Source organism: Vipera ursinii, assembly GCF_947247035.1.
Source record: "Vipera ursinii genome assembly, chromosome: 1".
Taxonomy (NCBI): domain Eukaryota; kingdom Metazoa; phylum Chordata; class Lepidosauria; order Squamata; family Viperidae; genus Vipera; species Vipera ursinii.
In genome coordinates, this window is record NC_139512.1 from 109043415 (window position 1) to 109065713 (window position 22299).

The 22299-nt window shown below is 40.2% G+C and overlaps 2 protein-coding genes across 3 annotated transcripts in view; one reads left to right on the forward strand and one right to left on the reverse strand.

Moving 5' to 3' along the window:
- Positions 1-8564: 8564 nt before the first annotated feature.
- On the reverse strand, positions 8565-18755 carry RPLP2 (ribosomal protein lateral stalk subunit P2). 2 transcript variants are annotated; one of them, XM_083379601.1, is made up of 5 exons: positions 18660-18755; positions 17143-17266; positions 13078-13126; positions 9218-9313; positions 8565-8675 (listed from the first exon to the last, which is right to left on the reverse strand). In XM_083379601.1, the coding sequence occupies exons 2-5, from the start codon at positions 17263-17265 to the stop codon at positions 8602-8604; spliced, it is 342 nt and encodes a 113-aa protein (XP_083235727.1). In that variant the 5' UTR covers position 17266; positions 18660-18755; the 3' UTR covers positions 8565-8601. The 2 variants fall into 2 exon arrangements, with proteins under 2 accessions (XP_083235727.1, XP_083235726.1); XM_083379600.1 differs by having other exon boundaries at positions 8565-8678.
- A 119-nt stretch (positions 18756-18874) lies between these two features.
- The window catches only part of PIDD1 (p53-induced death domain protein 1), a 39916-nt gene continuing 36491 nt past the window's right edge, over positions 18875-22299 (forward strand). Inside the window, exon 1 of the mRNA XM_083350649.1 lies at positions 18875-18998. The gene's annotated coding sequence lies outside the window, so the exon portion shown is untranslated. The remainder of the gene's footprint in view (positions 18999-22299) is intronic.

Consider the following 22299-nt stretch of genomic DNA (forward strand, 5'->3'; position numbering starts at 1 on the left):
CGAACCTGCACTAATTGCAGGCAGCTGGTTTTACTTAAGGAGGCGTTAGCCAACTGCTCCACCAAACTTCATTCAGTAATTGAAGATTGATGCCCTAAGCCAGGGGTCGGCAACCGGAAAAAGGGAAAGAGCCACTCAGAACCAGTTTCATCACACAAACAAAAAAGTGGGAGCCGCAAAAAGTGCGTGCGCATGCATCCACAGATGCGCACGCAGAAAAAACATTTTGCGTGTGCGCAAAAAACATAGGAGGCACCTGCGTGGCGACGGGTCTCCCCTTTGGAGAGGTGCGCGCACACTTCCGCCCGGAGTTCTCGGCACTAGTGGCTTTTGTAAAGCAGGAATTGCTTCCAGCGGAGTCTTTTCCCTCTATTATTTTTTTTACAATAAGTTTCTCCTCCCTCTCCCCTCCCTCAAAAATAGAGAGACCCGGTCCGAAGCGCTAATTAGAAACATCATTTGAGCAATAAACTTAAACACTTTCGAGCAAATAATGCCTGCGGAAAAGAGAGGGAGCGAGCCAGGAAGCTGGTCCTCGCCTACAGTGGCTGGGCCCCGTGGCTTTTAAAAGCCCGGGGCCTCGCCAGGAATGGAATTTTTAAGGGAGGGCTGTGAGAGGGAAAATGGAGGATTTTCACCTGGAGGTTGCGGGGGATCTGGCAGCTTTCCAAACGTGGCGTCATTGTCCAGGTGGAGGTGCGCGTGCAGCTCTCCAAAGGTTTGGAGAGGTTCACGCGCACCTCTCTGAATGGGCGGAGGTGCACGCGCAGCCCTCCAAAGGTTTGGAGAGGTGCGCACGCACCTCCGCCCGAACGGGCAGTGGCGCTGCTCATTTGGAAAGCTGCCGCGGCCCGTTTGCAAAGCTACCGCCTTCGGAGGAAGGCAGCAGACTGCAAACGGGCCACGGCAGCTTTCCAAACGAGCAGCGCCACTGCCCGTTCGGGCAGAGGTGCACATGCACCTCTCCAAACCTTTGGAGGGCTGCGCGCGCACCTCCGCCCGTTCAGAGAGGTGCGCGTGCACCTCTAAACGGGAGGCGCCACTCTCCATTTGGAGAGGTGCGCGCGCACCTCTCCAAACCGCCGCTGTCCCATTCGGAGACCTGCCGCGCTCGTTAAACATGGACAAACGCGGCAGCTGCGCAAACGGGACGGTGGCAGTTTGGAGAGGTATGCGTGCACTCTCCAAACCGCCGCCACCGCCCGTTGGGAGACCTGCCGCATTCATTCATGTTTGATGGGCGCGGCAGACCTCCGTACGGGACGGCGGCGGTTTGGAGAGGTGCGCACACAGCTCTCCAAACCGCCACCGTCCCGTTCGGAGACCTGCCGCGCTTGTCAAACATGGACGAACACGGCAGCTGTGCAAACGGGACGGTGGCAGTTTGGAGAGTGCGCGCACATCTCTCCAAACCACCGCCGTCCCGTTTGGAGACCTGCCGCATTCGTTCATGTTTGACGAGCGCGGCAGACCTCCGAACGGGACGGCGGCGGTTTGGAGAGGTGCGCGTGCACTCTCAAAACCACCGCCGCTCGTTGGGAGACCTGCCGCGCTCGCCAAACATGGACGAACGCAGCAGCTGTGCAAATGGGCCGCGGCAGCTTTCCCAATGAGTGGCGCCACTAACCGTTTGGGCGGAGGTGCGCATGCACCTCTCCAAAGGTTTGGAGAGGTGCGCGTGCACCACTGCCCGTTCGAAGAGGTGCGCACGCACCGGGTGACTGGGAGCTGCAGGAGACGGCTCAAAGAGCCGCACGCGGCTCCGGAGCCGCGGGTTGCCGACCTGTGCCCTAAGCTATTATCAAACCATTTATTTTATTCCTTAAAGGAAGACTGGGTCCTTTTTCTCTGAAAATTGTAAAAGAGACTTTGATTTGTTGAGAAAAAGATAATGAAAGATGATGACAGTTTTGTTTTGCTCTATGTCCTTAGCTTCCTTTTTCCAGCATTCAGAGAAATGCTTGTCAGAGGTGATGTATTTAGAACAAAAATCTACTTGGCTGATCAAGAAGCTAGAAACTCTCTTGATGGTTTCCCCCACTTACATATCCTCAGGGGATTGTTCCTACGCAATCAGAGGGGGTGAAATGGAAATCTATAATTTCCATGTAAGCCTAATCTTTTTTTTCCAAGAAAAGACTGAAATCCAGGGGGATCTAGCTTTTATTTTATTTCTTGAAGATTATATATGGTTGAAGGAATAGCATGGCATAGTTCTTCATGACTGAAATCACTTATTGAGTTTTTGAGAAATTCCATAATTAAACCCAGGTAGAATTAAACTGGTTACAAACGAGTAGCATTGAACTGCAGATAATTTCCACGATGTTTTATAAAGTATTTTTGAAACTCCACTATTTTAAAAGTAATTATTATTCAGCCTCTAGCCATCTCTCTTTTTAGTTAGACCTTAATAAAATTAGAAGCATGAAGCAGTGATAGACCTTAAAGCAGGGATCCCCAAACTCCAGGCTATGGACGGATACCGGTTTGTGGCCTGTTAGGAACCAGGCTGCACATCTGAAAGTGAATGGCAGGCAAGCGTAATTGTAACATCTTGGGATCTAGGTTGCACGCTCCTCCCCCCACTGAGGAGAAATTGTCTTCTACAAGACCAGTCCCTGGTGCCGAAAAAGGTGGGGACCCCTACCTTAAAGCAGTGATAGACACGCCACAGACCACATGTGGGCCACTAATTCCATGTTCTCATCTTTAACCTGCTATCAAAAATACATTGTTGGCAGTCAGTATCCTGCTGGAGGTATTCCATTGTTGGTTCCACAATAGATAAAGCCGCCTTCTTATAGGGACGCGGTGGCTCAGTGGGTTAGGACCCTGAGCTTGTTAATCAGAAGGTTGGCAGTTTGGCGGGTCAAATCCTGAGTGCCACGTAACAGAGTGAGCGCCTGTTACTCGTCCCAGCTTCTGCCAACCTAGCAGTTCGAAAGCACCTAAAAATGCAAGTAGAAAAATAGGGACCACTACGGTGGGAAGGTAACAGCGTTCTGTGCGCCTTTGGCGTCTAGTCATGCCAGCCACATGACCATGGAGACGTCCTCAGACAAGCGCTGGCTCTTCAGCTTTGAAACGGAGATGAGCACTATCCCCTAGAGTTGGAAACGACTAGCACGCATGTGCGGGGGAACCTTTACCTTTTTACCTTATAGGCAATAAATACACTTTCCATTTATGGTTTCCAATATACCCATGGAATAAATGATGTCTGAAGTGAAGGCAAGTCAATTTAAGGAGTGGGCAGAATCAATCAAGATTTTCCCTCTTTTGGACATGTGCTTTTAAAAAGTGAGGGCTCCTCTCTATTTAGTCTGAGCTCTTTCTCTTTCATCACAGGAGAAAGGAATCTCTCCTGGCTGGACTCTACAAGATAAGAACCCACCACTCAGTCCTACTAAAACTAGTGAATCAGAAGTAGTACCTATCTAGGAAAATGTGGAGATAGAGGTGAATCAAGATAATTAAAATACGATATTAAGGGTCGATCTTAGCTACTGGTTTGTAACCTTACTTTTATTTTGTTTTATATATAGTGTGTTTATAAAGGACCTTCTTTCTGGCAGGACATTTTCCTTTCTCCTTTCTTCATCATAATTTTCATGCTAACCTGGTTCCTTAATTGTTAATATATATATAATAAACAAGTATACATTTTACTAGTAGTACATGATTCTGCAAGAGAAGTAACCTAATATGCCTTGCAGCTCTGACTAGAAATGAGAGATGGAATAAAAAGCTGGAGTTTCTTCCTCTTTCTCCACCAAAGGACAAATGGGGTGAAAATGTGCCCCATAAGAAATATGGCGATTACACCTTCCTCAATTTTGAGAGGCTGCAACAGTAGAGACTTAAGGCCTTGGTAATGGAGGGGGGGTGGAAAATCAAATAAAAAACATGTCTGAGATGGTACACAGATCTTGTGGGCCCGCGGTAGCATCTCAAAGGAAAGAGAAGCAACAGTGGGAGACAGTTATGAGAAGGAACTAGAGGGGTTAACTCTCCACACTCCCACACATGAAAGTGCTGTCACAATGTCCATCTGGCAATAAAGCAACTAACTTGAACCAATAATTAGTTCTTTGGAAATGAATGAGAACTTAAGGTAGTGCTCCTTAGTTGAGATAAACATGGCTTAAGCCAAACCAACCAGAATACTGAATGAACAGGCATTACAGCAATGAAAATGGATCACGTAGCCAGTTTGTATCTAGAAAAGGCCACAGCTGGTAGAAAATGCTGTGTGCCACTTGGCTCTCATGAGGCAGTATTGGATCTTAAGAGCACTTCGAACACTGTCTTTCTGTGATAATTCTGGACTGGAGAATGATATATCTGCCCTGGCTCATACTCTTACTGATAGGATTCCAGTACCCGTTTTGATTCTCATCTGGCCTATTTTTTTCATCAAGAAGACTCCTGAAGATTATGAGAGATGTTTGTGCTTGGGCGATGTCTCCAGGTCTAATTGAAAGCACTGCCGTTGAATGCTTATGTGAAAGTCAGTACAATTAACTACTAAGAACATTTAAACTTTGATAGTTCTGATGGGTCAAGTTACATAAATTCATACAAGGTAATCTGATCTTTCAAAAGTACATGGCTTTTAAGCAATTTGAAGAAATAACCCATGGGAATGGACTTACGCTTTTTTCTCTTTCAAGGCTACAGAACAGATTTAAGCAGATTGTTCAGCCAGAGTCAAGATCAGAGAATGTTTATTAAAGTATAACATGCTCGTTTTAGAAATCATTGCTCATAACTAAAATATTTTTATGGCATTTTATCTACACACTAAACTCTCGTATCTATCACTTTTAACTGGGCAAAGTGGTGGACCATAGGGCAAAGCATTCTCAACCAAGGTACCTCAAATGGGCTAACTTACAGAATGGGAGCAAAATTTGGGGCTCATGACTCCCATGGAATTGAAATTTGACAAAATACAAAATGTCATAAAACTTTTTCTGTGGTCAACTTTTGATGTTTGACTGTGCTGTACAGTGCGACATAGGCTACTTTCAAAGCAGATAGAATATCTCTGAATTTTTAAGAATTTCCACAATAGAAACTTTGCCATTGTTAAAGGGATTGAGGAATCTGGTAAGGAAATATATCTGAGGTGATCACCCAGAAGATGACAGGTTGTCTAGTTTTATGTTATATTTATTAGCTTTTATTAAAGTGTATGTACTTTTTAAAATCTAAAGTTCATTTCAGTTCAATTAATTGAATTTATTCTAAAACAGTTTTTGGTTAACAATTCTCTTGCTGATAGACAGGTTATAAGTTGCCTCATTGAATCTTTATGATCACCGAGTAATTGGAAAGATATTTTAATATCTCTTCCAGTAAATCCTGGATAAGTAGCATAGCTTCTTACGCAAAATCATTTCATGATATTAACCACATCCCAGTTTAATATTTTAATCTATCTGTGAACTATGGAAAGAAAAATGGCAGTAGTAGTTGGACCAGAATGCTTTCTTACATGTAAATATTTTAAACATAATTGCGTGTGGCTGAGGAACTGTCAGATGTGGTTGCTTATATCTGAGTAGCTGCATGAATGAAGCTGAGATAACAGTAACTTTCATCTCTGAAATGGATTTTAGTAACTTTTCTATGGGTTGCTTCATTTCAAGTTCTTTGATCTTTGCATGGAGGTATCCAATATTATTTTTTTACAATGATGTGTCAGAAACAAAATAGGAGGTAAAGCCATGACATACAATAAAACAGAATGAACTGAGATTTAAATAGAACTCCATTAAATGGAGACATTTTAAAGACTTGCTGTAGATTTAGTATTGCTACTGTTATATCACATGAAAAATTACAATGGTAAATTTGGGCAGAATGTCATCAACCACACTCATGCCTTAAAGGAGGGAAAAGCAGATTATGCATCCATAATATTGGGGCCAGACTGGTGCATAGAACACAATGTCTTAGATCAGTCATTTTCTCTTAACCAAATGAACTAAGGATTAAATGTGAATTCACTTGGAGCCTTTAATAAATCTCTGTAACTGAACTCTGATCTTCTACAGCCCACGCTATTGTTTTATAGCACGAACATGGAGTTACATTTTTACCTGTGTTTTATGTACATACATTGAAAGTTTGCATTTTGGACTGATTCAGGGTGTATATTGGCATCCTACAAAAAACTGAATTGTTTGTGTTATTTTTAAACTCTATTTTATATATAACCTGTTCTAACAAGATGCAGTATTTGTACACTAATAAAACTAAACTATGATCAGCATTAGATTGTACTCAGTTTCAATTTCACTTGAAACAAAACACTTAATGAGAGAACTTAAAAATCTAAACAGGGTGAGAATTGACACTACAAGGAAATCCTAGGTCTGTAGCTAAACTGTGAAGTAGGAAGTCTATAAAAAGGCAGTGGAAAACCACTTCCATAGTACTGCCCAGAAAGAACATAATTGTATTCATTTAGTCACCATGACAAAGCTTGATCTTAAGCCAACTTAGTTCATGTTTAAAGCATAGTATTGGTTAATTTGGAAGCTGATGTGTATTTGGGATGCAAAGACAGAAAAATTTCCATCTGAGGTCAGTGTCAACTTGTAGATAATGGAATATATAACAGGACTCTAATGACATCCATATTTGGGATGTAGAATCTTACAAGTTTGTTTCTAATTAATCCTCATCTGCTCCAATAATTTTTGTATATAAAAAAACAGTTTCTTGAATTGGCTTGGAAAGCAACTGGCAGATAGCAGTTACCTATCTGGGTGATGAAATGTCTGCAAGCAAACAACCAGGCTCAGAGAACACCAAGGACTGTTTATTTACAATTTCATGGCAGCAACCTCCTCACATTAGGCACTAGCTAGTTTCCAAACCTTTTAAAGGGCAAGACTGTATAGAGCACATTACATAGAATATTCTGAACTCATCAAAGAGGTAGCTTTCTTGAGAAGTCCCTAATGCTAGGAAAATTGGAAGAATGACCAGCATGAAGGCAAACAGGCTTTGTTGCAGTGCAATGGGTGCACTATTGAAAGGCCTTCAATTTAGGCAATAATTAAAAGCTGATTACAGGAATTAAAACTATGTCTTCTTCTCCAGAAAGGTGCCCAACTGAAGATGCACAAATGCATTTCTAGTGTTACCACCTTTTCTCACTGCCAACATTGGTTAACGAAATACTGAGCATTCTGCTCAAATGCTTGGTGCTTCATTGGGGGTATAACTATTCTATTTTCTATTCTTAACTTTGGATGGCTTGTTTACTGATGGGCCCTTTGTTTTTATTAAATCCCAATGTGTTCACCACATCCAATATTTTACTGTATTTCTGAATGGGAACCTCCAGGCTATCTTTTTAGATGTAACAATTTTAATAGTTATTAAAAAGTTCTGAATTAATTACATCAATTGGATTTAGGCCAATTAAATACAAACATGAAAATCCTTTACAGGAGAAGATTGTCTTTATAAAATTGTTGAGAAGATACCCCAGTTAGGTAATCTGTTGGAATAAAATATATTTGCGATTCAGAAAATAACCCCAGAAAACCAGTGTCTCAGAAAGCAAGAAATGCTGCATCTAAGTAACCAAAATAAGCTTTGCATGCAGCTTCCTGGAACATTTAGGTACATTAGGAAAAGGAATTCTATTTACAACCTAGATATTGAGTGCTCAATATTTTGATAATAAACCATGATGTGCAAAATTGAATACACAGACATAAATTTGTTTTTAGTTGCAAAGCTGTGTCTGACCCATTGCGACCCCATGGACAACTTTCCTCCAGGCCTTCCTGTCCTCTACCATCTTCTGGAGTCCATTTAAGCTCACGCCTACTGCGTCAGTGACTCCATCCAGCCACCTCATTCTCTGTCGTCCCCTTCTTCTCTTGCCCTCAACCTTTCCCAGCATTAGGCTCAAATAGCTAATACCTAATACTCCTTCCTATTTTCCCCACAACAATCCTGTGAGGTCATGTTATATTAGTTCTCACTTTGTTCAAGTTAGCAAGTCCTCTATTTGTATTAAGAATATTAAAACAAGCTGGTGAAATAGCAATGCCAACTTCTGTCATATGGTCACATAATGGCATTTTGGAACTGGCAGCAGAGTCTAGGATCTAGTCTGTAAGGGAGTACTTTATCACGGACAGACTATTAAATACCAACTCAAAAATCACAAGCTATAATGTAGCTTGGTTCTAGCTTAGTTACTATGTCAAACCAGCCACGGTAACCGTAATCCATGGTTTATGGTTGAATTTCGAAAGAACCCAATTAACTGATGAGCTAATGCAGGAAACCAGTACAGTAGTTTTGTAATGTATAAACTCAAGGTAATTTTGTTATAAATTTAACAAAGAGAAGGGTTTATTTTCTACTAGAAAGCATTTTAAGTTTTAAAATGGTCATAACCTTTAAAAAGTGACAAAATATTCAAAACGCATCATAATGAATACACAACATCATTCTGTTTTCTTTGGGTAAGTCCAACTTTCGAAGTACTATTAACCAAGCTTATAAATTAACAAAACAATGCAAAATCTCTGAAAAATATTTATTACAGATTAACTCTTAATTTTAGTCAAATAATCCAAAACCCATATCATCATCAGATTCTTCAGACTCTTCTTTCTTTTCCTCTTTCTTTTCTTCTGCTGAAAAGACAAAGTCAATTAGTCAAGAATTTTGAATGCTACAAAGATATAGGTTTATTCTAAGTAAAGCTGCCTTCAAAGTAAGACATTAAGAATAACCAATAATTAGGATTTAGAACAAATGTACCAAGCCAGAAGATGGGATTTGCTAACAGGATTAAGCTCAGGCACAGAATGTACTGTGTATAAATTTAACTGCTTTTTACAATCATGTACCAATGAAAGAATAATAGAAATGGCTGGATATCTACGTTATAATTTCAAAATGATGTACAATTAGAAGTGAACAACTTAAACTGCTGAAATATTTTGTCTTATAACAATTTTTCAGAGATTAGCATATTCCTAAAAACAGCTTTTTACATAGAACTATTCGTGTCTGTCTTTAAATGCAACAAGGGCGTTTTATAGGCTGGACAGGTAAACTGTTTCATTGCTCAGTAAAAATAGCAAACTTCAAGGGACTTATTTGTAGAAGATAAGCTCAGTTTGAAGTTTGCCCACCCAAAATATTTGTTTTCATGATAAATTATACTTACCAGCAGCTGGTGCAGGCCCTCCAGCTGGAGCAGCAGACCCTCCAGAGGAAACCGCTACAGCCCCACCAGCTGGCATGCTAGCAAGCTTGCTATTACCTAGAGGAGAATAAACCAGAAAGATGACATATTGCATATAAAATTTGCCAGGCAAAAGTGAAATTAACATCCAAAGACAATCAGCTGCAAAACAATTAAATTTACAGCACTCCTACCACTCCTTCCTCAGCTTGATTCCATATTCCCCTCCTTCATGCTACCTCAGCTTATTTCTGACAATGATGTAAAGTGAGCTATGAACTTTGTAACTGATAGGTTAGTCAGCATCCTTGTGGCTTATTTGATCTAGACCAGTGGTAGATAAGTTTTTCGCTATGATTTATTCGTTTGCAGTAGCAACACAAGGCCAAGCTTAGAACTGGCAAAGAGTACCAAGCAACTGCATAAGTAACATGATGGATGGGCCACTGAGATATAAACATTTGCTACAGATTAATGCCAATAGTTCTAGGGAAGTTGGAAATACGGTATTTCCCTTGTGAGCAATGAGATGATTTTGGCTTTCAGAAGCATGATGGCAAGGGCAAAATGCCTGTTCTCTATTTCTAGGAATGCATATCTAAAGTGTACCATGTTTTCAAGCCCCAAAAGTAAACATGTTTTACTAAAAAGAATATAATTTAGATATAGTTAAGTACTTTCTCAGAACAGATAGAGAAAAAAACTTTTTATTGCTCTAACAGTTTGTTGCATTAGTCTTCCTAGAGACAAACCTAAATACACTATTATCAGATGACATTCAGATGACTCTGATTTGCCAGCTTTTCATAGAACATTAAGTCCAGGATGTTTTCCTGAGAACCGAGCTTAGAAAGTAAGCATATGAATTCTGAATAGGGAAGGTAAAAATTTATTTTGGATGTTTTTTCATTGTGTTTAAAAAGTTTTATTGCTTTAATTATATATTTTTTGAATTGTAAGCTGACCAGAGTCATTGAGATGGGCAGCTATAAAAATTGAATAAATAAAAAAGTGACAACTAGAGCATAGAAGACTTGAGTCAAAATACTGTGCTGAACAAAGAATACTGTATTGAATATAGGGTATATGTAGTAACAAAATCCTTTTAATTTAAGTGAGAAGTTAAAAAAAACTTGGGATATCAGATGTTCAAATAAGTAAGTGAAGGAGAGTACCATGAAAACCTAAGGGACCCCAGAGATGGGATGGGGATTTTGTCCTCAATAGATATTTTGAACAACCAATAAAGACAAGCTAAGAACAGATTTCATTATTAAGTACAGACATTTCAAATTAGCAGAACACATTTTCAGGGATGTGCAGACACTAGGTTACAAGGCAGAAGCAATTTCCCTAGTAGCTGCAACTTTGACAAAATAAGTCAGCTGGAAGGCTGCAGGTGACACAGAAGAAAGTACTGGGGTCTAATTTTATTTTTGCTACTTGTTTTTTTTAGCAAATATGGATGAACTTAAGGATAAGGGTTAGTGAGGAAAGCTTCTGGGAGATTAGCTTCATTTAACTGTAAAAAGAAAAAAAACAACTAAAGAAACCAGAAATAAACAGCATGCTTCAAGAGTCTGGAATCAGAGAAAACAGTGTTGGGATGTAGCTGTAAAAAGCAAAATTTATCTAGAAGGGGCAGGGAGAAAAACATGGTATGTTTAAAAAGCAGCATAAAAGAAAGAATGCACATGAGAAAGATATTATTAAAACAATTAAATATATACAGCATACAGAAAATGCCAGTAACAGAGGGCACCTCACAAAATGAAATAGCAGATGAAAGGGTAATTAAGTAGATGCTTTGAAAGCTTCAAATCTTTTATGTGATGAAGGATATTAGGCCTAGAGTAGGATGAAGCCGGCAACAGAACATAGGCCTTTGTATAGCAGAGGATGCTGAATAAATGTTATGAATAAAACTTTCCTTTGACTTGCATTCCACTAATTAACCATTAATTTAGTTTTCAAAACAAAAGGTTAATTTTTCTAGTAATTTGTTGAGAACATCCTCTATATGAACAGATCACAGCATGTATCTGTTTTTAAGAGAGTTCCTCTAAATTAATGTAGTCCACCAGCGAAGCCCATCAGGTAACAGATAAGCCTGTGAGAATTAGGATGGACCTATTTCATGTATAATACATAAAGAGAATGCAATAATCCCCCATTGCAAGATGCATGCACTGAAGATGCTCTGGGGCCTATTTTGATTGCAGAATCCCAACCAAGGACTACACTACTCCTCCTAAATATTGCAGATGCAAGGAAATTGTGCTAGTGCTGTTGCAAGATTTCCTCATGTTAATTTTATCTATACCTTGTTCTTTCTCAAGGGAAAATCAGAGAATATAATCAGTCAAAATGATTTTTACAAATGTAACACCAGGATCATCTAATTTCCCCAACTCTCTTTCCACTCAAGGGAGGACACAATGTTTATGCAATCAATAACAGCTAATTTTATCAATGATTCTACCCCCATTGTCCTTTCCCCTCAGTCCAGTCTGCAGGTTTCCCAAACGGAGAAGATATGCATTAGATGTATCACTTTTCTTGATGACAGAGAACATAAGAGAATGTTGATTCCCTATTCTCAGGCAGAGAAAATGAATGACGTTAGGGGTAAAGCTTAACAAAGTGATTGATAAACTATTCACCTTTTGATGTCATTCACTCTGCCAAATTACACTTTAAATACAGGTAGTCCTCCACTTACAACAGTTCATTTAGTGACCATTCAAAGTTACATCAGTGAAAAAAATGACTGTTGACCACTGCAACATCCCCATGGTCACATGATCAAAACTGAGATGGCTGACAACTGAGTCATATTTATGATGGTTACAGTGTCCCAGTCATGTGATCACCTGTTACAACCTTGCGACAAGCAAAAGTCAATGGGAACCCCAATTCACTTAACAATCATGCTACTAACTTAGCAGCTGCAGTGATTCACTTAAAAATTGGAGCAAGAACGGTTGTAACATGGGACAAAACTCACTTAACTCTCTCGCTTAGTAACTGTTCTGTACCAGCCTGCTACCGGCCCTGCAGAAAGGGCAGGGACAACCCCTTTTACAAGAAGGCAAGAGGCTGGAACTAAGCCTGCCAAATTTATTAACATAAAAACATAAAGAGAGCAAACACGAACCATGAAACAGGAGCTATTCAAACGGTTGCCTTCAGCAAACCAGCCCTCCCACACATTCCCCTTTTAAACAGTTCAGGGCGTGGCTTCTCTCTGCCTCCTTCCAAGGTGCCCCATTGCCTTCCTCTGTTTACTCCTGATTGACTGCCTCCTGCATCGGGCGTCCTTGAACAGGGCCAGCTGTGGGTCATCTTCATCCACGCTGTCAGGCTCACACAGCTGAGTCTGCATCATGACCAGATGGGAGGGGCCTGGCTGAGGGCTCTCATCAGCAAGCTCTCCAACACCCTCAACAAGCTCTCCAACACCCCCCTCCTCCTCCTCCTCTGAATCGTCCGACCCAACTGCCGAACCCACAGGCTGACTCTGAATCACAACAGTAACAAAGTTTGGGCTCAGTTGTAGCTGTAAGTCGAGGACCACTGTACATGCAAAAATATTTAAGCCAAATCCAGTTAAAAAACCTTTGGCTACTAAGTTTATTTTTAAAATTATTTTCCATCAATGTATTTTGCACTATATGCCCCAAGCTGTACTGTGGAGACCAATTTTTGATTCTCCAAATGATCTGGAAACTCATTGGATGATTTGAGGCCAAACACTATTTCTTATCCCAGCCTATTTTACAGGGATGTCTTTGGAAAAGTAAAACATTAAGAAACACAGTATAGAAACATAATCATCTCACCTTGGGCAATGACATCTTCAATATTTTTCCCATTTAACTCACTAATTACCTGTAGAAAATAAAATTAAGGAGTTAATTTAACAGCTAAGCAGCTAGTTTGATGTATTGGTGATGGTGCTACCCTAGAAATCAGGAGATGGAGTTCTAGGCCTGCCTTAGGAATAAAAGCTGACTTTGGACCAGTCATTCTCTTTTAACCTGACCAACCTCACAGGGCTGTTGTGGGAACATAGGACGCAGAAGGATTAGGTATGTTTATTGCATTATATATATATTAAAAGGTTGGGATAAAAATCTAATAGTAATAATAAACATGGTGCTGCATCTGTGCTCTTGAAAAAAAACCGTGTCTGTCTCCTATTAGGATGGGAACAATCACTTGAGCTATTTCCACAAATTGCAGAATAAATAATCTGCAAATTCTCAATATTAAGCTCTATAAAGCAGATTACAAATATCATCACAATAAACATAAAAGACGATAACTCACATTTGACTCAAAATAAGCCATTGGTTCCATCTACTACATTTCCTATGAAAAGTATTTCTGTAGAACTATATCTTGTTTGTTTGAATCTAAAATATTATCATTCTCTGCATTACCCCAAAGCAAGCAGTATTTATGTTACTCTTGGCCATCTAGACTACGTTCCCTAGTAACAGTTTAGTTAAATAATTCAATACTACTTCAGAGATTAGCATTTATCAGCAAGAGGCCTCGAAACCAGCATATACAGTATAAGAAAAATTGTACAATATATGAATTAAAAAATCACATCCTATACAAAACAATGCACATATTTCCAAAGGTTTTAAGAGCCTTCTGGCTTGCAATTTGGCAACATCCAATAAGCAGAATTAACTGGGGTGGGGGAGAAACTAGGAAAAAAAATCAGTGGTACAACCTACCCTGGAAATATTACAGCACACATGTAAACAGACCGTAGTTTTTAAAAACAATTTTTAAACTATAAGCAATGTTTTTTCTGGAATTTTAAAAAATTTGAATTGATACTGCAATTTTTAAGAGACTGAGCAATCTATTATACATAGTACTTGCTTAGTAGCTACAATTGGGACTGACAACTCTGCCTCCAAACAAAACATCACGTGAGTTATGTCATTTCCCATTTGGTTGCTATGCAGGTCTTTGTGGGTCATTAAGTGAGACATATGACTTGCCATCTTAGGGCCAACTTTGCCACTGACTTTACTTGTTGAACACCAGCTGTAAAACTTGTGGGGATGCTACAAAGGTTGTAAATATAAGTACTGGTCGTAAAGTTACCTTTTACCACCCTTGTAACCTCAAAAGGTTGCTAAACAGGGCTGCTGTTAAGCGAGGACTACCTGTGTTCAATTGAATGTTCCAATTTAATGGAGAATAATAATTTAGCCTGAACACTTTGAAGCAGGGTAACATCAATATGGCTTCTTTCATTGTCTTATAAATCAAGGTAGCAAAGTGTTTTTTTGCAAATCTATTTTTAGCATGATATAATCAGCTGGAAAAATAAATAGCAATTATTGAATAAATATCTGCAGCTGTTTACTAATTAAAACTTTGAGCAAATTGTTTACATGACATTTGTTCTGTATTATAAAAAGTAATACAAATATTAAAAAAATAATTGGTTTTTAGCGTGTCAACCTGGGAGTAGCTGCACTCTGCCACAATAACCTTATCATCTCCCTTGGTTGCATTATGTAATATTGAAATTGTACTTAACCTTAAAATACTTTTTAGTAATAGCTCCCATGCACTGCAACAAGCTCCCTCTTGGGTCACATTTGGCAGCATCCTTCCAAGCATATTCTGTAAGACTTACCACCATCCCATTCTAATGTGCCTTTGAATTTGGGTAATAGTGGATGGCCATTACACTGGTTATAATACGTACATTGGACATTATATTTTATATTTATTTATTCTTTTACTCTGTTTTGATTCTGGAGTCTCCACTGATGGTGAATACTGCAAATTAATTAACTAATTCCAATGATCACATTTTAGTAATATGAAAGCACAATACCTAAGCTATTTAGATTTCGAAACAGAAATTAAAGTATTTTTGATATAACAAGGCTTAGAGGAAAATTAAATCACCTCACTTTAAATAGGGTTTAAATAAACTTATGGGACTTATAGGATATTGCAGAACCAGCTATCACTGGCTCTGTACAGGATGCAATTTTTTCATGAACTGTCCCACTTTTTTCACTTTTATGAAAAGGAAGGTTTTCACTGTGCTAAGTAACAAAACCAGCCCCATCTTGTTTCATGCAGAGATAGTTATTACACTTTGAACTGCTCTTTGGAGAAGGCATTTAAAGTTTACAGGCTCTAACCTGAAATATAGTGTGAGAGAAAAATTTCCTCAACCTAACAGAATTCAACAAATAAAAGCTGTTTTGCGGGAACAATATTGCACATATTCCTCTATAGCTTTTCCTGCTCAAATAGAAAATATTTCACAATTTCACAAAGTCTGCCACTAAGCCAGATTTATAAATTTATAAGAATTACCTCAACACAGTAAACTAAGCCAATCAAACCACATTACGCCTCTATGCCAGCTCAACCTTCTAGTGATTTTGCAATAAATTATAATGAATCAAACCTAGCTTAATATAATACATGTTGGATTCAGACAAAATCATATTTAAGGCTACTGAAAGCAATATGAACAGCTAATTAGGAGTAACTTGAGTGCAACTGATTTAAGCAGGGCTATCATATTGCATGCAATTCTATTTCATCTACCTGGAAATACAAGGGCAATTTGGAAATAAACCTCTGTTTATCAATGACACTCGCAGACACAGAACTTTTATTATACACATTAGAAAACTACATTTTTCTACATAATCGCCATTCAAATTGAGGCACTTGCAATAATGTCTTACAAGGTTTGAAATTTCTTAGTTAGCAGATGCCTGGTGACAAATCTGGGCTATGGGAGGGCGTAATCAAAAACATCCCAATGGAACTTCTTCAAAAGTTCTTGGGTGCATCTAGCGATGTGCGGGTGAGCATAACCGTGAATCACCACTACACCGGAAGTCAGCATGCCCTGACACTTGTTATGGATGGCTTGTGTTTCCGTAATGTTTCACAGACTTCTGAATTGATGGTCGAACCACGCTCCATGAACTGCATTAGCAGTACTCCTTTGGCATCTTCATTTTGGCAGGATTTTCTATGGCACCACTTCCAGTGTGGTGTTAGTTCACAATAATGCTCGCCCGCACACCCCTAGACGCACCTAAGAACTTTTGAAGCAGTTCCGTTGGGATGTTTTTGATCACACACCCCCATAGCCCAGATTTGGCACCGAGCAACTACTGCTAAGGAATTTCAAACTTGTAAGACATTATGACAAGTGCCTCAATTTGAATGGTGATTATGTCAAAAAATAATGTAATGTTGTAGTTTTCTAATGTGTATAATTAAAGTTCTGTATCTCTGTCATTGATAACCAAATGTAGGTTTATTTCTGAATTGCCCTCGTAGCTTTAACTGAACTCAAAGGACTTTATTTCTCAATAAACATTAAAAACTACCCTATATCCAAGCACATGATCAGAATAGGCCACCTAAGCTTTACAATTCCAGTCTATTTCATTCCAAGACTCAGGAAGATACTATTTAATCTACTGCAAGTATGTCAAATTCGTGACGTCGCATGATGTATTGCGACTTTTTCCCCATTGCCGGCAATGGTGTGGGCGACGTTTCAGTATGATGCATCAGGCCCGTGGGCCGGCAGTTTGACATGCCTGATCTACTGCAACAACACACATAGAATCTCTCAATTACTCCAAATCACTAACTAATTCTGAATAGTGGAAGTCAGTTATAGTGTGATGGCTTCAAAACCTCAAGGGGTCTCTATAGAAAATAAGCCATCCTAATTACAACTAGGAACACATGTTGTAAACCTTCATGTCACCCACTTAATAACTGTGAAGATTACACTTATAAAATAGGTGTTTCATGTGTCTCTGAATGATGGCTCAGGAAAGCAAACAATAATAATACATATATTATGTATCTAGTCTCACCTTATTCACACGTTCATCATCTGTCTCAATGCCTACACTATCAAGAATTTTCTTCAAATCTTTTGAGCTGGGAGAGTCATTGCCACCAAGGACAGCAAGAAGGTAAGCTGCAACGTAACGCATTCTGTGAAGAGAAAAGCAAACATTTGTGTATTTGAACAGCAGTATATTTCTTAAATCTAGGACGGACTATATACTGTCTCAATTTCCTGAAGACTATATACACTACTCTCATAACTGTGATTCCATTTATACCTAAAATCCAACCCTAGTCATTTCACATGAAGTGTGAATGATCTAAGCTAACCTTTCCAGTTCAGTCTCCTCTAGGTATGGAAATTTAAAATTAAAGCTTTTTGGGGGGGGGGGAATTTTGAGCAGTAAAATTCAACATCCTGGAGAATAAGTACACCATAAAGGTAAAGGTTCCCCCGCACATGCGTGCTAGTTGTTTCCAACTCTAGGGGCCGGTGCTCATCTCCGTTTCAAAGCCAAAGAGCCAGCGCTTGTCCGAGGATGTCTCCGTGGTCATGTGGCTGGCATGACTAGACGCCAAAGGCGCATGGAACACTGTTACCTTCCCATCGTAGTGGTCCCTATTTTTCTACTTGCATTTTTACGTGCTTTAGAACTGCTAGGTTGGCAGAAGCTGGGACGAGTAACAGGCGCTCACTCTGTTACGTGGCACTCAGGATTAGCGTCCTAACCCACTGAGCCACCACGTCCCTGTAAGTACAGCATATATTTTGTAAATTCTGATGTTATCACTTTTTATTCTTAAAGAATAATATAGCTGGTATTTAAAAGAATATTGAACTTGGAAAGTCACTGCTTATTAATAAAATAAAAAGACTAGATTAGCTAGACACTATCTTCCAGCTATAAAATAAAAACTGAGCAATGCAAGTTCAAAGGAAGATTCGAAAAGGCAGTACTGATCTGTATTGTCTTCTATCACTATGCTAAAGATAATACAATGGCTACATTTAAAAACTAGTAGCTGGGGGAAAAACGTATTTGAATCAGTTTAAACTCTGTAAAGAGATGATTGGCTTTTAAACTGGAGGTTGTTTCTCAAGGTATTTTTGGAAGACTGCCTCTCTCCCACGCAGGAGAAAGTATAGCTCCTGATTTATCCAAGCTCCCTTTTAGATACTGTTCCCACTTTTTAGAATTCCACAGGCATTTTGCTTTAACTTATTTTTCGAAAAGCGCGTTTTTAATATTCAATTTTCGAGTACAGTATAAACCCAGTGGCTTAATCCAAACATTCTTTGATTTTACTGCGTCTTATCTTTTTTTTTATTTCATAGACCACCGCGATTAAGCCATCCGGTTCCTCACGCTAATTCGAGAAGCACATGGCCGCCATGTCACCTCCTCCATCCAGGCCCAGGCTACGTTTCTCGGCCTTTCTCCCGTAGATATAGACCCGCAGCGGAACAAAGCCTGACCCCCACGTCTTGTGAACACCCCACGGCCACGGAGGCGCCGGCTTCCAGCCTGCCGCTACTTACTTCCCCGCGTTGTCCGCGCAAAAGGCCAGGCCTCAGACCGCGCGCTCCCTATCACGGCAACAGCCAAAAAGAAAGGGCGGAGCCTATCAAGTAAGGTTCTTCCCTGCTCTGCAATAATCGGCTCTCCCGTTGGGCGCAAAAAGTAGCCAATCCCACATCATGTAGCTGGCCGAGGCTTCGTAGGCGTTCCGCCAATAGAAACGCGAGTTTTCAAACGCCGAGACCGGCGCTGCATGGGCGGGACTTCTCCGACTCCCCGAGCGGGGTCTGCTGGTGAGGAGTGACGGCTTTATATCAGGGCCGAGGAATTCTGGGAGTTGAAGTCCACAAGACTTTAAGGTGCCAAGTTTGGGTTTGTTTGTTGTTAGTTGCGAAGTCGTGTCCGACCCATCGCGACCCCATGGACAATGTTCCTCCAGGCCTTCCTGTCCTCTACCATCTTCTGGAGACCATCTAAGCTCACGCCTACTGCTTCGGTAACTCCATCCAGCCACCTCATTCTCTGTCGTCCCCTTCTTCTCTTGCCCTCAATCTTTCCCAGCATTAGGCTCTTCTCCAGTGAGTCCTTCCTTCTCATTTGGTGGCCAAAGTATTTGAGTTTTTAGCTTCAGGATGTGGCCTTCTAAACAGCAGTCAGGGTTGATCTCCTCTAGGACTGACCGGTTGGATCGCCTTGCAGTCCAAGGGAGTTTGGGTACCCCTGTTTTATATAGTTTGAACTGGTAGAAATGAAATTCTTGACTGCTGCTAACCTGAAATGGTCTGAATCCTAAACCCAGGGCTTTTTTTCTCATAGAACGCTCAGAACTGCGTTCCGGCACCTTTGTTTGCAAAAAAAACAACAACAACAAGCCAGCTCCCTTATTGGTTTTCCTAAGCTTATTGCAGGGCTAGGCAATCTTGGCTCTTTTTTATGACTCGTGGACTTCAACTCCTAGAATTCCTGAGCCAGCCATGCTGAGGGGAAAGGGAGAGGTTTCCAAGCTGAGCCATGCTGGCTCAGGACGTTATTTACAAGATTACTTCTTTAGGAACTAAACTTTTAGAATATAAAACAGCTAATTCAGAAAAGCCAACAGGAAAGAACCTCACATTTTTCATCTGCTTCTGTCTTTTGGAAGGTAAAATTAGATAACAAAATATATTTCTTATGTTAACATCTCTGCAATGAAATCAAAGGTAACAGGAAAGAAATGAGAAACATTTTTCTCAATGTAATATGTCTAATTTAGCTGATTCTAAAAAAATAGTATTTTTGTACACTCTTGAAAACTATTTTTTTTTAATCCCATTTATATCCCGCCCTTCTCCGAAGACTCAGGGCGGCTTACAATCTAAGCACAAATCAATGTGCTTAGCAATAGCCTTCATTCTATGTATATGCCTGCTTATTACGGCTTTCGCCCCCCCCCCCCAGCAGCATTATTACAAAGTCAGCTATTTTGAATCTAAACAATTCTTAAGAATGAAATATTCTTAATTTGGACTTTACTTTTACTGTTTGAACTGTTGTGTGTTTTGAAAAATAGATTATTTAGAATCTAGTTATGTTGCACTTCAGTCTTTAAATAATTAACCTAGTATATACATAACAATATATGATGTTTTCCCTGGTGAGCTTAACATCAGTAACAACATTTATTAAAAAGGCTAAAATAATTTCTGGGGGTATTATCTGTATAGTAAAATTTTGGACAAGCAGTGATCATGTTAAATATGTGCATAAGCATAGTCAGTAGCATACGCCTTTTTAAAAATATCAAACATGCAAAGAAAGAAAAATAAGTCCAAAATATCTGTATTACATCCAGAAATGCAAACTTTGCAACCAATATTTCTATCCATAACCATGGCACCCTAAGGATACCTGCATACATGCAAATGTTTCTCTGGGATCAGTAACGCAACAGGGATTGCTTTTTCCTTCCAGTAACATATACCTAAAACCAGTTTATTGCATTTGGCAATTTTACTAAAAAAAATCTCATTCATTTAATTTGAAATCAAGTGAAAAATTGATTTAAATTATTTTATTAAAAAATTAATGGCAATTCTTTTATAAAAAGTTGCCTCAAACAAAATGAGTTTGACATGCCTGCTCTAGATAGTTGAATGCTCCAAAATAAATTCTAGACCAGGCCTGTACATGCAGCCTACCAAGCACCCTTGGACAGAGCACAGACTTCTTTTTTTAAAGTAATAAAATCACCACCACTGCCCTGAAAGTCATGTTGCCTAGTGCCTCCATGGCTTACCATGACCACAAGCTCCAACACTGTAGATGCTCCTCTAGTCACCAAATCATTGATTAGCCCACCAGCATTCCTTTGCAGACCACAAAGATTTTTAATTTATCAGTGTGGGTCTTTCCTTTCTACACGTTGTTAATAATAATAATAATAATAATAATAACAACTATTATTATTATTATTATTATTATTATTATTATTATCATTATTATCATTATTATCATTATTATCATTATTATCATTATTATTTGGAAGGGACCTTGGAGGTCATCTAGTCCAACCCCCTGCTCAGGCAGGAAACCCTATGCCATTTCAGACAAATGGCTGGCCAGTCTCTTCTTAAAAACTTCCAGTGCTGGAGCATTCACCAATTCTGGAGGCAGGTTGTTCCACTGGTTAATTGTTCTAACTGTCAGGAAATTTTTCCTTAGTTCTAGGTTGCTTCTCCTTGACTAGTTTCCATCCGTTGCTTCTTGTCCTGCTTTCAGGTGTTTTGGAGAATAGCTTGACTCCCTCTTCTTTGTGGCAGCCCCTGAGATATTGGAACACTGCTATCATGTCATCCCTCACCCTTCTCTTCATTAAACTACACATACCCAATTCCAGCAACCGTTCCCTATATGTTTTAGCCTCCAGTCCCCCAATCATCTTTGTTGCTCTTCTCTGTACTCTTTCTAGAGTCTCGACATCTTTTTTACATCGTGGTGACCAAAACTGGATGCAATATTCCAGGTGTGACCTTACCAAGGCATTGTAAAGTGTATTAGTACTTCACGTGATCTTGATTCTATCCCTCTGTTAATGCAGCCTAGCACTGTGTTGGCTTTTTTGGTAGCTCTAGCACACTGCTGGCTCATATTTAAGTGATTGTCCACTAGGACCTCCCAACCTCCCCAAACGTCGGCAGGTCTCCGTACCTCCGCGCGAACGGGCAGCGGCCCCGCTTCTTGGGAAAGCTGCTGCGGCCCATCTGCAAAGCTGCCGAAAGCGGCAGCTTTGCAGACGGGCCGCAGCAGCTTTCGCAAGAGGTGGCGCCGCTACCCATTCCGAGAGGTGCGCGCGCACCTCTCTGAACGACTGTAGGTGCGCGCGCACCTCCCCAAACGTCGGCAGGTCTCCGTACCTCCGTGCAAACGGGCAGCGGCCCCGCTTCTTGGGAAAGCTGCCGCGGCCCGTCTGCAAAGCTGCCGAAAGTGGCAGCTTTGCAGACAGGCCGCGGCAGCTTTCGCAAGAAGCGGCGCCGCTACCCATTCCGAGAGGTGTGCGCGCACCTCTCCGAACGACCATAGGTACGCGCGCACCTCCTCAAACCTCCCCAAACGTCGGCAGGTCTCTGGACGGCGGCGGCTTGGGAGAGGTGCGCGCGCACTCTCCAAACCGCCGCCATCCCG

What these genes read in the sequence shown, in the direction of transcription:
- RPLP2 (XM_083379600.1), bottom strand. Translation starts at nt 17,265, where the DNA reads ATGCGTTACGTTGCAGCTTACCTTCTTGCTGTCCTTGGTGGCAATGAC. An exon ending in ATGATGAACGTGTGAATAAG is followed by an intron (nt 13,127 to 17,142) that starts GTGAGACTAGAT and finishes TATTTTCTACAG; the next exon opens with GTAATTAGTGAGTTAAATGG. An exon ending in TGAAGATGTCATTGCCCAAG is followed by an intron (nt 9,314 to 13,077) that starts GTGAGATGATTA and finishes ATTCTCCTCTAG; the next exon opens with GTAATAGCAAGCTTGCTAGC.